The sequence below is a fragment of the Schistocerca gregaria genome, chromosome 4, assembly GCF_023897955.1.
Source record: "Schistocerca gregaria isolate iqSchGreg1 chromosome 4, iqSchGreg1.2, whole genome shotgun sequence".
NCBI classification, from domain to species: Eukaryota; Metazoa; Arthropoda; class Insecta; order Orthoptera; family Acrididae; genus Schistocerca; species Schistocerca gregaria.
The window spans coordinates 327449480-327463098 of NC_064923.1; the positions used below are offsets into that span (position 1 = coordinate 327449480).

Below are 13619 nucleotides of genomic sequence, written 5' to 3' on the forward strand. Positions count from 1 at the left end.
CGACATTACATGTAAAGGAAAGTAGGTCATTCACCAAAGCAGCATGATTAAATGCAGATTTAGGACTGAAAGTGAGACCCTTCAATAATACAGGTAATTCAGGAGGGGAGAGTGCTTTAGATGACAGGTTGAGGACACTGTACTGTTGTGATTGGTTCTTGTGATTACGAGTTATTCTTGGTCTGGGTGGCAGTCGTGAAGGCTGTTAGATGTTAAGGAGGTTGACCAAGCTTGGTCTGTAGGAGAGCACTGGTGGTTGATGGTGTGGCTGTTTAGGGAGCTGCAGAAGGACATGAAGGGAAATACCACTATTCAGGTAGTTTAGGAGAAGGTGGGATAGCTTTTTGAGGTGGAGTCTGGCATTGTTGCAGACTGAAGTTGGCTTGGTGGATGATACCATCCAAGGACACATGAGGGGAAGATAACAGCAGGATTTTATAAAATAAATAAAAAATAAAAAAAAAGAAAATTCTAGTGGAGTGGAAATCGGCTGATGAGGCATATAGGACAGATTAGCCAGGTAAGATCAAGGGATTAGAGTATTTGAAACTATAAAAGAGCCTGGTGTAGAGTAGGGTTACGTCCAGAAACAGGGACTTTCAATGTAAGGACTTCTGGAGTAACTCCTAGGGACAAGCAAGTTTCAAGTTCTGATAGTGCAAAAGCTGTTTTCGAAAAGAACATATGTAATATGATTCATCATGGCAAGAGAGGACGGTTTGGAGTGTTATAAATTGTTAGAGTGGCAAAAAAGATAAGCAGAGGGTGGATAAAAGATGGAAAAAATTGAGGAAAAAAATCAGAGAAATTTGTACAAAAATCATTGGAACAGACAATGGTTAACAAGAGCTAATGGGTGGGCAAAAATGTCTCACCAGAAAAGTGGTCTATATGATACTAAGAATATGATAAGACAAGAAAAAAAAGTCAGTTGGGAAAGTTGTGAAAATAGAGAAATTTTAAAAACTGGATAAACAGAAAGTCATAGGAGAAAATGTAAACTACTTAGTTCCGAAAGTAAAGTAACAAAGGAGATGGCAATAAAAGTCGATCAGAGCAGTTTGGTGGGGAAAAAATGCACAAAAACATAAAAGAATTATGCATAAACAAGAGAAGTGGAAGATGGGAATGAAACTAGCTGTCAAATTTGTGAATAAATTGGCAAAAGACGATCGGGAGAAGGGCCTGCAGTGTAGTGGCCTGTAAATAGTTATAGGCAAATTCGTAAATAACAATGGAATTGTTATACACAAACAGTAATGGGGCCCCGTCTATGTGTACAGAATTTGGTACCCTAAAAGATGTAAGGGCAATGTGTTGATTAATCTTGTTGATACAGATAAATAAGCAAAGCGATTAGCACGTAAGGTAGAAAGCAGAAAACAGTTCAAACAAGAGAGACGACGACAAAGACTGACAAGAGGATTACATAAGAAGGAATGATAGCCACATGGGCTAATATAACAATGAAAAGAATGAATGTTTGACAATACAGTGTAATTGGATTGATAAAAAAATCTACTCACCAAGCTGTGGCAGAACACACACTGATTTTAGCGATAATCTCTTTCTTGCATATTACCCCATCTTCCACCTTTAAACTCTCAGGTTTACATATATCATCTGGTGCAGTCCCCAGCAATCAGTCTTTCCTTCTCATCCTGTCCGACAGGTCTCCCCAGACCTGCGGTTCCGGGCGACTTTTCCGCAATCTACCCCTTTTCCTAGACCTCTCCAATTCTTTTCCTTCACCCCTCTTCCTTCCCCTTCAACCCTTCTGCCTGAAGAAGGAGACACTAGCTCAGAAGTGTGCCTAATTATAACTATCTGTCATACGTTCAAATAACTTACGTGTTTGCTGCTGGGTAAAATCGACTAACTCCGCCGATATTTCGACAGGAGCACACCCTGCCATTCTCAAGGCACAAATGCAAGGAGGAAGAAATGTGCGAGGAAATATGTGTGGTATATTCCTTGTTTCTCTTCTGTAAACCGAGGTATTAAATTTCCTTGAACATTTCTGTCGCTGTCCAGGGCATCTCCAGACACATCTTCGGCCTGGAATCTCATTGACTGGAGTAGAATTGTCTTCAGTGATGAACCCGATTTGATTTAAGCTCAAATGACCAGCAGAGACGTGTCTGGAGATGCCCTTGACTGCAGTTGGATACCAACCTGACCGTCAACAGTCATATGGCCCGAAAACCAGGAGTGACAGTCTGGGGTGCCATTTAATTTCATAGCATGACCCCTTTAGTTGTCATCTGTGTCACCCTTACAGCACATCATCATATCAGTGATATTCTATGCTCCATTTTGTTGCCCCTTCATGGCAACCCATCCTTGGCTTACATTTCAGCAAGATAATGCCCACCCACACATGGCGACAATTTCTACACTTGCCTTCGTGCTTGCCAAACCCTACCTTGGCCAGCAAAGTCACTGTATCTCTCCCTACTTCAGAACCTTTGGAGGATAATGGGCAGAGCCCTCCTACCACTTTGGGATTTTGATGATTAATGCACCAATTGGACAGAATTTGGCAAGTTACCCTAAGAAGGACATCCACCGATTATATCAATCAATGCCAAGCTGAACAACTGCTTGTATAAGTGCCAAAAGTGGACCAACACTTGTTGACTTGATCAATTTGTGAAGCTCTCTCTCTTGAACAAATTATCCATTTTTTCTGAAACCACAATCATTTGTTTGTCTTTATATGTATATCACATCTCATTTGGAAAATTCTTTCATTGTTGGCTTTTTTTCTCCTTAGAGTGTATTTTATATATTCACTGGACCACAGGTTTGTGTTTATGGGTGTCTGTGTGTGAATGTGTGTGTACCTCTACCAGAGAAAGAGCAAGAGCTCAGAAGCTTGTATAAACAGTTTCCTCTGCACCACACAACAGTCAGCTATAGGTGAGTGGTTGTATTTCCATTAAATTAAAAATTATCCATACCCTTGATATTTTCCTCTGACCAAGATTGTTTTTACGAGGTGGAATCAGCTGTGAGGCTTCTGTTGATTCATGATCTTCTTCAACCCCTTCACCAGCTCCCTGGTGTGATTTGGGAGCATGTTCTTTAGGTGCCACCATCTGTATTGCCGAGCCAATGGTGTTAGTTGATCCAGCCAGAGATATATCAGACATTCGGAACATTTCGTCCTACGGACAGACAACAGATTTGTTTATCAAACCAATGAAATTAAAAAGCCATTGAGAAACAATAATATCTGGTTCAGTTTCACATGTTCTAAGGTTAATGTCTTTCTTTAACAGAGCAATTAAGAGTAATGAGGATTGCTTAAGGAAAAGTTTAAACAAAGAAACCATTAATGGGGCAATCTTGGTGCTCATTTGAGGCTTTGTAGAACCATGGAAAATCCACATCAGAACAGTGGTATTAAGATTTTGAGTCCAACTTCTAATGTGTCAGTGAATTTTACATTGCTCTGAGGTAGCCTTGATTACACTGTGAATGAGATCAAGAACAGAGATATGAGGAAACAGTGAAAACATTTTTTGGCTGTAAATATTTCACTTTTGTATTACACACACACACACACACACACACACACACACACACACACACACACACACACACACACACACACACAGGATAGATGAGGTTAACACTAAATTTAACATAGTCATAACTGAATCCTCATCCCTCTGTGAATAAGTTTTTCAAAATATAATTGTTAGAAACAATACTTCTGCATCCCTGAAAAAACCATGGATCGCACAGGGAATCAAGCAGTCGTGCAAAACAAAGACAGACCTTTGCACTGCAGTTAGAATGTCTAAGGACACAATAAAACTGGTCATTATAAAATGTACTGTAAGATCCTAAAGAAACTGATACAAAAGTTAAAAGCATTATATTACAAACAAGAAACTGATACCTCTAACCACAAGATGAAAACTATTTGGAATTTTGCTAGAGATGGGGGGGGGGGGGGGGGGGGGGAGAATAATATAACTTTAGAAGACTTCAAGAAACAAACATGAATGAAATCTGAACACACAACCAATATTTCGAACAAACACTTCTTATCAGTGTCAGCATAGAGGGGCTGCAAGGGCTCTGTTAATGAAGCATTGAATCTTATGCAAAATACTACTCCCAGAAATATTGGTATAATTCATATTTGTTTCAACTGAAATTTAAAAAGAATCATCTCTTTGAAGAATAAAAATTCCACTGGAGCAGATAATATCTCAAACAATATGTTGAATAAAAGATTTTGGTTCTATTAGTTATGTACTCATCCAGAATTTCAATGTATCAACTGTGCCCGACAGGCTCAAATATGCTGTTGTGAAACCTCTCTTCAAGAAAGGTGAAAAAATTGAAGTTACAAATTACAGTCCAATTTCTCTATTGACTGCTTTACGAGGATTCTAGTAAAGCTCATATGTACAAGAATTTTGGAACATCTAACAGACTTGATATTCTCAGAAAAAGACAGTTTGGTTTCCAAAGGATCTGGCAACCAAACAAGCAATCTTTGCTTTTATAAATAAAGTTCTGGAATCTCTAAAAGACAAAATGTTGACAGCAGAATTGTTTTGTGATTTATGAAAAGCCTTTGGTACTGTGAACCATCAAACATTATTACAGAAATAAGTGGTGTATTAGGTGGTTACAGTCACATCTCAATGATAGGAAGCAGAAAGTGTCATTGGACAGTCGAGACAATTTTTTTTTTGTAGTGGTCTGTCTTGATCAGAATGGAAAATCGTCATATGTGGAGTGCCACAAGGTTCTATTCTTGGTCCTTTACTGTTCCTGATATTTACAAATGACCTACCACAATGTATACAGCTGCACTGCAATTTTATCACTTTTGAGATGACACCAACATTATGATTGGTGTCTGTAAAAATCCTCAGGGAACAATACATTCAATGAGTTAGTAAAATGGTTTGGTGTCAATAGAGCCTTCTTATACTTTAATGAAACTAACCACACTCAGTTTACAGCAACTGCCAAAACTCAGGAAGAGCTAACTCATGTGTGCCACATAGACAACAGAAGGAGTTGAGCAACCAATTTCCTGGGTGTAAACTGATCATCATATAATAAATCTTCACAAGAAGCTCAGCTCACTAATTTTTGTCATACATATTACTTCTGAGAGTGGGAACTTAAAACACTATGAAAGCAGCATACTATGGATACTTCTCTAATGACATATGGAATTAAGCTTTGTGGAAACCAGTCACCACCAAAGGATATATTCTTGGCCCAAAACCTGTTGTAAGAATAATGAGTGGTGTAGACTGTAGATCTAGTTGTACAAACCTTTTCCAGGAACTAAAAATTCTTACTACTTCTCAATACAAATATTTTCACTTACATGTTTCAGCAGTAAAAATGCCGAGTCATATAAAAGAAACAGTGCATATAATTAATACAATAAAAGAAGGAAGCCTGATTTCCACAATGAAAAAAGTTCTAGAACTATAAAATGTGTGTATGATTTAATATAATGTAAGACTGAACAATTATGTAAAAAACTAAGAACTCCGTCCGAACAGGCCATGAAGGCCCAACCGTACTATCTGCCTACCACGTCATCCTCAGCCCAAACAATGGAGGTTAGTGTGTCTGCCTTAACGTGAAGACAATATGGTATCAACTCAATGTTTGTCAATAACAGTATAAACCAGAAATATTTCATTACTTAATAAATAGAAAATTTTCATTCAGTACCGGGAATGTATTTTCTCTGAAGATTGAAGTTCGACTTTGCCCCTGAGACTGGGACAAATAGCTCATCCTGGAGTTACTTCTTGGGCCACGGCGACTCTGAATAGATGCACTGCTTCCCATATTACTTCCTGCAATAAAGAGAAAATTAGCAAATGATATTTTTCATACTACATGAACATGACTAGCACAAAATTTCTTGTGTATGTGTGTAAAATTATTATTTTTAACATAGAGCAGCTTCTATGATTTTTTTTTATCAGTTATACTTTACATTGATCTTTGTGACTTCTCATAAATTTTAGCGACTTTTTGTGTTTCGCTTTTGTCGACTCCCTCAGATTTCACCTTGTTTCCCCCTTTTGCATCCATTCTATCCTTTTCATATATTTTCACATGCATTTGGGTATATTTTTGCGAAATTATTCGGATATTTTTCTACATTATTTATGTAATTTTTTGCATTTTTCTGCCACCATGGATCCTTGCTCCTTCCACCTGCATCAATACAAAAAAGTCTCCTTATCCCTAGCAAGATCCCAGTCCCACATACTGTTCCTGCATTGTTGCTTGGTTCATGGAATCCCCCCTAATGGCCTTACCTTAAAATTACCCAACTCCTGGCTGCCACCCCTCCTTCCACAATTTCCTCCAGCTGTTTAAATTCTGCCAACACTTATCCCTCACCAACATAATCCTGCAAAACCTTATCAACCAAGCCCAAATCTCCTTGCAGTACCTTCTCTCCATCCGCAGGATTCTCCTGGTATGCAATACCAAATTCCTGGAACGCGTAACACATATTGAAACTTGAGCAACATGTATGACACCACCTCAAAAAGCTCTCCATTCTGCTCACTTCCCACTCCCGCCTTGGATTACCACTGTCCACAGCCTCAACAGCAACCTCCAAAACCTCCCCCACACTCCCTCAGAGCTGACAAACCCTGTCTCACAAACCTACTACACTTACACCACCTCCAAAACTCCCTCCCACCAGCAAACGGAATCCAGAACTTAAACATACCCGCAACACAGTTATGAACCTCTCTTCCAGAAGCCTTAGCTCCACAGAAATATCAGTCCTTTCCAAAGACCTCACCTTTTGCCCCACTCCCAAATTGAATTATGCAGAACTTGTTAAAGATCTTCTCTCCTTCTCCTGGTCCCTACAGTGGAAACACTTTTTCGCCACCAACCCTACCAATCAGACTCAACCAAAGACCAATGTTGAACCTTGCTTAACTCAGTTCATTACTCTATCCAACCGTGATCCACCCCCACTCCCCAAAACCACCCCCTGTTAACTTTCCAGAGTTTCTGAACCTCAAACCTTGCCTCACTATCATTCCCCAAATCCCTCAACATGCAGACTAACCTTACATCCACAGAAAGAACCGCAGTCCACCATCTAAAAGCTGATCCCAACATTATAATCCTACCTGTGGACAAAGGCTCCACCACTCTTGTTCTGAATTGCAAGGATTACCTGGTATAAGGACTCCACCAACTGCCAGATACTTCCACCTACAAACCTTGCCACAGTGACCCCAACTGGCTCTCCAGTCACTAGTCAAATACTTAGGCCCATCCCAGAACCTCTCCCCGGAGTCCATCTCTCTACTCACCCCTACCACTCCCCGCACTCCTACCTTCTACATGTTTCTCAAAATCCATAAACCTAACCACCCAGGATGCCCCATTGTGGCCGGTTACTGTGGCCCCACTCAGAGAATCTGCTCTCATAGACCAACACCTTCAACCTATTACCCGGAACCTACACTCCTATATAAAAGGCCAATCATTTCCTCCACCAACTCTCCACAGTTCCTGTCCCTTCACCACACGGTGCTCTGCTTGTCACTAATGACGTCACCTCCCTGTACACTAACGTTCCTAACGCACATGGCCTCACTGCTATTGAACACTATCTTTCCCAACGTCCGACGAATTCCAAACCAACAACCTCCTTCCCAGTCACCATGGCTAACTATATCCTCACTAACAATTACCTCTCCTTTGAAGACATTACCTACAAACAAATCTGGGGTAAGGCTGTGGGGACCCGCATCACCCCATCCTATGTCAACCTGCTCATCGGCCATATAGAGGAATCCTTACTAAATACCCAGAATCCTAAACCACCCACCTGGTTCACATTCACTGAGGACATATTTGCTATCGGGATCAAAGGTGAGGACACACTATCCACATGCCTCCAGAACCTCAACAACTTCTCCCTTGCTTCACCTGGTCCTACTTAACCCAACAAGCCACCTTCCTAGATGTTGACCTCCACCTCAGAGATGGCTACATCAGTACCTCCGTCCATATCTGTGGTCATTGCATGTGCAGTGACGAGCAGTCCCTCTCAAAATATACCGAGGGTCTCACTCAAGCCTTCACTGACCATAACGATCCTCCCATCCTCGTACAAAAACAAATCTCCTGTGCCTTATCTTTCCAGTCCCCCACCACCTCCCAAAGCCCCACCATCTGGCCACAGAGGAGCATTCCCCTCATAACCCAGTACCATCCAGGACTGAAGCAACTGAATTACATTCTCGGGCAGGGTTTTGGTTACCTCTCTTCATGACCTGAAATGAGAAATGTCCTCCCCACTATCCTTTGCACCCCTTCCACAGTGGTATTCCGCTGTCCACAGAACCTACAGAATATACCCGTCCATCATTACACAACCACTCCTCCCAATCCCTTACCTCATGGCTCATACCCTTGTAATAGACCTAGATGCAAGACCTTTCCCATACATCCTCCCACCACCACCTACACCAGTCTAGTCACTAACATCACCTATCCCATCAAAGGCAGGGCTACCTGTGAAACCAGTCATGTGGTCTACAAGCTACGCTGCAACCACTGTGCTGCTGTCTATGTACACATGACAACCAACAAGCTGGCTGGCTGCACGAATGGCCACCAACAAACTGTGGCCAATAAACGAGTGGACCACCCTGCCAAACATGATATCCTTCATTTAAATGACTGCTTCACAGCCTGTGCCATATAGATCCTTCCCACCAACACCAGCTTTTCTGAACTGCGCACTTGGGAACTTTCCCTGCAATACGTCCTATGTTCCCATAACCCTCCTGGTCTCAACCTTCATTAATCACTGTCCTCACCCATCCAGCCCCTTCCTTGCTCCCCATTCCGACACTACACAGCCTTCATTCCACCATTTTTATTTATTTCTCTCCTTTCCGCCACCCCCCCCCCCCCCTTTTCCCTACCTCTCCCCTTGACACCGCGCAACCTGCACCATGCAGCACTTTACTGTCCGCCATCCCCACCATAATATCCCTCCCCCTCTCCACCACAGCCTCCTCCTATCCCCCACCCAGTCGCCACTCCCATCATGCACTGGTGGTGCTGCTGCTCGCAGTGTGGTTTTAGTTGCCTGAGACTACAGTCGGGTGTGTGTGTGTGTGTGTGTGTGTGTGTGTGTGTGTGTGTGTGTGTGTGTGTGTATTGTTGACAAAGGCTATTGGACAAAAGCTTTAAATGTGAAAATCTTTTTGTTGTGCCTATCTGCGACTTAGCATCTCTGCTATATGGTGAATAACAACTTTCCTTCTCACAATATCTCCAAGATATTTTAAAGGCAATAAATGAAGACTGTACTAAATTTAACATCCCTAGTTTACCACTAAATATGAATACAAGCAATATGAGTATATTAAAGATTGATTTACGCCATCAAGTACTGATAAGATTTTATTCTGGTATGCTACCACCAAAATTCCAGAGCTACATCATACTACATACAACTGAATAAAATACCGAATAAATGAAAAGACCTGGTAGAATGCAAATAATTTAAAAGTAAAGGTAACAACTGGCCTAACAGTAGAGTCATTGAAAATATGTTAAATAAAGGCTAGCTTTTAGATTAATCTTTTTGAGCTTAAGTTCACACACACACACACACACACACACACACACACACACACACACACACACACCTGTCCAGCTACACTGTGTACTGGCTGAATGGCTGAATATACTGTGCCAGGTCTACAGCATGACTGGGGTGGGGGACATGTTGAGCAGAGTCAACAAAGGGAAAAAGAGGTGAGAAGAAGGAAGGAGTGTTAGTGAAGAGCGGCTGATGGCTTGGAGGGAGCCACAGCATAGATATGAATGAGGGGCATTAGCTGCATGAGGTAGGACTGTGACACAGACCAGTACTGGTGAGTTTATGCAAGACGCCATGACGACGACGTGGAAGATCGAGTTGGAAAGATGTGACAGTACAGAGCAATGGAGACTGTAGGGGAAAGGGCATGGTTGCAGGATGAGTGAATTCAAGATTCTGGGACAGCGTGGAAGTGCGCCTGGTGCAGAGGGTTGGTGAACATTGAGGCCAGGAGGATTATGGTAACAGAGGATGTGTTGTAGCAGAAATAGTATATGACATGTCCGCCTTCACAAGTGGTCCTATGTCCAGCTGGATGCGATAAGACTGTGATGGAACCTGAGTATGACATTCTGGGCAGATGTATTGGGCAGGTTTTGCATCTGGTTCTCCTACATGAGTAAGACCCATGAGGCGTAAGGATGGACCAGGCTATTGCGCAGATTTGGTGTGTGTTCCTAGAGTGGGGCAAAGCATTTGGGATGTGTGTGGATATGGCATGGAAAATCTGTCTGTATACTAGGTTTGAGGGATAATGCCCATCTTTGAAGGACTTAGTGAGACTTTCAGTATACAGGCCCAGAGAATGGGTGGTCGAAACAATATCATGGAAGTGATATTTTGGTGCCATGGAATGGATATAAGGAAAACAGACTAATACAGCTTAAAATATAGTAAAGTCAATAAACTCTGAAAGAGTTTGCAAGCTGCATCATTTTGAATAAAACACTCAAGCTTTGATGGCTGTCTCCACCATGGTCAGCTGCTGAGGCTGATGTGGTGTTCTGCTTATATGTACAAGATTGCTATATTTTGAAATAATCACATTTGCAACACTGAAGTAATGTTTAAAGATCAATATCAACCATAAGAATGCAAAAGTCTACATTTACATCACAAGTGAAATGTAAAATGAAATTTATTGGTTCTTAATTACAGAAACAGGCACACTTGATATTTGCCAACTGCAGCACCATCTACCATGTTCTGAGTAAGCCAGATATAATTTTTGGTGTAGAATCCAAATAAGCAATAAAAAAAGGGGTTCCCATTTGAAAATACAAAGATGACCCCACCCTGGTTACAAGGTGTCCAGATGTCCCCTTTACTAATATTAACTTTCCACCTAGAACATTGTTTTCGTACAGTCTGTCATTTTCATGATATTTAGGTGTCTCATGTAAAAACAAAAACCCTGAATATGCCAGAAATTAATGTGGGGGCCTTGTGCACTCCATAGCAAGCACAATCAACAACAAAACAGCCAGCCAGATGATAATCATCAGCAGAAGTAACGGCAAATAGCGAATGAGAGAAGAGCAACACTATCGTCATATCTGGAGAAGGATGTAGTGTAAGGTAGTATCGAAGAAACCACTAATGTAAACAGTCACAAAAAGATAGACTGCTTAGATTCTCTAACATTGCTGTACCAAAATGTTGAAGGTTTAAATAGCAAAAAAGGTGAATTAGAAGTGCTCCTAAACGATCATCTCCAAGAAGAGGGAATGTTTTGCATCAGTGAGCACTGATAAGGAAAACAAAAATATACAGCACTGCTGTGACAAATTTTTGAAACAAGCTGCTTCTATAAGCAAGCCTGTAGGTGTATATATGCAGAACAGTAACAAGTAATTTTTCTTTGTATTAAATGAACTTCAAATTATCAAATGTACAACTGTGCTGTGTGACTTCAATGCAACTTAATAAGTGTGTGCTAAAAGGATTCAGTTGTGAACTTATTAAGTACAACAAACCTCCCAGTAACAGTACAAGAAACCACAATAAATGGTCAGGCCCGTGGGACAAAACTGACAAAATATTTAATGACAAATAGATATACGATTACGACAATCAGGTGACAGATGCTTGGTTTTCAGCTTGCAAGACAGTTCAATTTGTGTTTCAAAGTGTGATTAGTAATAACTAGAAAATAAATAACAACTACATTACAAGAACAGAAATTAATGAAAACAACAACAGGATTTTCAGTTGCATGTTACAGAAAATAACTTGGGAGAAGGTATCCCACGGTAGTATCAACAAAGTGTTTGACTCATTTTTCAGCAATCAGAAGTATTGTTTGGGTTGCATTCCCATGACAGCAGATAAGAGTAAACGTAAAGTCAAAAATAAAACGGTACACAATAAAATCGTCAAAAACTCTTACAAAGCTTGATACTGCAGCAGACAAACCCAACTTTGAAGCATGTGTAAGAAGGTACAAGAAGGTACAAAGGAAAGTTACAGTAACAGCAAAAAAGTTAGCAAATGACTTAACAGTCAAAACTCAAAAAGAAACCAATCTGGAGTATTAATAATAATGCAGATCGACATGGGTTCTGGTGTTTGGAAAGTAAATGGTGCTCTTCACTATTTTGGCGTCCCTAAACATGAAAATGGTATTCGTTTTTTTCCACTACTAGTTTTCTATGCACAGGTACCCCTCCTCACAACCTCCTGCAGAATACTGACTATTACCACTGGCTGCAAAACCCATGTTATGTTATGTAATTTATATAATTATGGCAATAAGATTGTGAAGTGGAGGGGGAGAATGAACCCAAAGATAATGTATTTTATTACCACAGAAATCAACAGTTAAGCGAGTGCAAGGGCTAGAAGAATGTGCTTAAGTGAACTGTTTCCTAGTTGTGTCATTTCACTGAAACTGTGTAAAAAGTGTCAGGGAGGCAATGTGTGAATACACCAGTTACATTTTGTTACGCATGTGGAACTTATGTGATAAGTATAAAAAGTCTACAAATAACAGAATTTGTGCAGAAGTCATGTTTTACTTGTTTCAGCATGAAGCTCAGAGATCTGAACAAGTTGTATGCTCCACATACTGTATGTCAGACAAGTGTCCCGTGATTAAGCAAGAGGAGTGAAGGTAGAATGAAATATCTGAACTTTGCTACTTCCATGGTATGGTAAGAAGAGAAGAATTATGTCAATGACTGTTACTTCTGTATGACGAAAGTCATGGGAAACAAAAAAAGAAACATGAACAAAATCTTGCATCCAAACTTAGATTCAGTGATTAGACCTGTGCCTTATAGTCCAGGGCTGCCAATCCCCTCTCCACAAACATCAATGAATACATCCAAATTCAAATGAAATTAGTGAATCTAACTATTCCAAGTGTGGTACCAAAGGTAACCCAAAACCTCTCACTCAACCTAAGCTAACAATTTTGTGAAGGACTTGAGACTCTGAAAAAACACTGCACAAATTCTGGGATCATGTCTTAGTGAAAATAACTTACTTGCACACAGTACATCATGTTCAGTGTACAGAAATCATGATAATGACTTCCAGGAATTTTTTGTTGATGATGGTTTGATGGTGTTCTGCAATGACATTGCCAATTAGTAACAAAAATGCTGGATCAAAAGTATGACAGTAACCAATGGGTGTGATTTACAAATTCTTCATAGCAAAGTTAGAAAGCAGTATTGCTATATATATGGAAATGAGGTAGCATCAATTCCAATTGCATATTCAGTACCAGTGACTTGTATATGGTGACTTGAAAGTGACTGGCACTCTTCTTGGTCAGCATACAGATGCTTGCTATATGTGTGAACAGGACGGTAGAGCATATCATGAGCAATGAAGTAGGAGATAGTGGCCTATGAGGAAAATCCTGATAATGGGATTGAAGAACACTGTGAATGAGCACTAGGTTAGTCAATATCATATTTTACTGCCTTCACTGCACGTCAAATTGTAACTG

The 13619-nt window shown here is 40.5% G+C and overlaps 1 protein-coding gene across 9 annotated transcripts in view; it reads right to left on the reverse strand.

Annotated features, from left to right (window-relative positions):
• The window catches only part of LOC126365743 (uncharacterized), a 507155-nt gene that overhangs the window by 7140 nt on the left and 486396 nt on the right, over positions 1 to 13619 (reverse strand). For all 9 annotated transcript variants that reach the window (XM_050008196.1, XM_050008200.1, XM_050008203.1 and 6 more), the window contains 2 exons: positions 5725 to 5852; positions 2964 to 3170 (listed from right to left, as the gene is read on the reverse strand). In XM_050008196.1, the coding sequence (XP_049864153.1) occupies positions 2964 to 3170; positions 5725 to 5852 (335 nt within the window). The remainder of the gene's footprint in view (positions 1 to 2963; positions 3171 to 5724; positions 5853 to 13619) is intronic.